General features: G+C 43.1%; 1 protein-coding gene across 1 annotated transcript in view; it reads right to left on the bottom strand.

The window, feature by feature from the left end:
• Nucleotides 1-287: 287 nt before the first annotated feature.
• The window catches only part of LOC119297290 (inactive ubiquitin carboxyl-terminal hydrolase 53-like), a 5,373-nt gene continuing 4,139 nt past the window's right edge, over nucleotides 288-1,521 (bottom strand). The window contains exons 7-9 of the mRNA XM_037575139.1: nucleotides 812-948; nucleotides 560-640; nucleotides 288-472 (exon numbers count right to left, since the gene is read on the bottom strand). Coding sequence (XP_037431036.1) covers nucleotides 386-472; nucleotides 560-640; nucleotides 812-948 — 305 coding nt within the window. The 3' untranslated portion in view covers nucleotides 288-385. The remainder of the gene's footprint in view (nucleotides 473-559; nucleotides 641-811; nucleotides 949-1,521) is intronic.

Here is a 1,521-nt window from a genome sequence, read left to right as displayed (position 1 = left end):
GTGGAGGATATTTCACCAGGTACCTCCCAAAAGTACGGTAGTCGCACCTGTTTTGTTTGGCAGTGGAACATGACCTATCAAACGAACAAGGGGTACAAGTTTTCAGACCCGTGATGCAGTTAATAACCCTACTCATGATTATATGGGATTGATATTGATGTAGAGCACAATGAGGGTCTCGGCAAGTTGGGAGACAACTCGGCGAGTTCTATATGAGCGATTTAGATGAGATGGCGTGGACCAATCTTAAACCATAAGTTATAAAATAGACACACTTAACAATTTAACTAGACTATTTTTTCAAAATTACAAAGAGCATCCCAATGTTTCACGTCAAATCAACATCCTTCCTTAAGCCAAAACTTTTCGGCAGAAGAACAATCAATCAATTTGCAGCTTCGAAGAAAAGAAGCAGAGGTTGCATTTCCTTTTCCTCGCACATACTGAGCACTTGAATCCAATCACCAACAACCTGGACAGACCAAAAGCCAGGTCATAGTAAGCGAAAAATCAGGAAAAACCTTCACTTTTAGTAGGTGCAGCGCTTATATCTGGTTACCTCAGCAGTCTGGTCATCATACAGGACCCAGTGCTCGCCATCGATAGCAAAACAGATATAGCGCTGGCTGTAGAAGCAAGCCTGCATGCAAAAACAGCAAACCAGGCCATGTTAAGTGTCTGATGAGTCTGATCGTATCAGTATAACAGGAAACAGATACCTGCATACATCGATCTGTTTTACAAACAAAACACATTTCACTAAGCAGTCTGTAATTTTGGAAGAGCAAAGAGGGGTCTTTTATAGGCCTACCATTGACACCAGGGAGTGTTTGCTCCGTCGACTTGCACCAGGGTAGATAACGCCCAAATCTATCTCTGTCCCAAGGGCAGCCAAAATATGAGGTAGCATGTCCCTCACACTCCCATTTCCAGTCTGCCATCCCAAAGCTAAAAACAAAAGTTAAACGGGTAAGAAGAGATTCATGTTGATCAATAATCCCATTAACAAAAGAGCATACAAGCAGATTTTATAGTTGAATGATCAATTCTGTGCGCAGCAGCAAACGTTTTTTAGTCATCGACGGCCTAGCCCACTAGCCTGCGCTGCAATGGTGGTTTGCTGCTGGTACTTGACTAATAACCCCCCTCCCTCTGTTTTTCTGAAGCCCACCAAACTAGACACTCGACTAGGTTCGATCAGTCCTCCCCCCCTACATGGGATGTGCACTGAGCCTTGTATCTGATTCTCGCTTTATTCGTCCTAGGACGACTGTAACTGACCCCCTACCTTTTCAATGAAAAGAAACGCAAGGTCTTTTGCGTTTTCTCGAAGAAGAAAAAAAGGTTCGATCAGTCCAAGCTAGCCGCCGACTAGTCAGACACTAAGATGTCTTGACACGGCTTGGTGACTCAAGAACCTTTTCAGCAGGCAAAATCCTAAAAAACATTAAGCAAAGCACTATGCAAAAAGTTTAAGAGTACTACATGACCAAATGTCTGTTAGAATCTCCAGACCAAATA

This window comes from Triticum dicoccoides, chromosome 5A (genome assembly GCF_002162155.2).
Source record: "Triticum dicoccoides isolate Atlit2015 ecotype Zavitan chromosome 5A, WEW_v2.0, whole genome shotgun sequence".
NCBI classification, from domain to species: Eukaryota; Viridiplantae; Streptophyta; class Magnoliopsida; order Poales; family Poaceae; genus Triticum; species Triticum dicoccoides.
The sequence above is the reverse complement of the archived record's forward strand: the minus strand, read 5'-3'. Positions and strand labels throughout refer to the sequence as shown.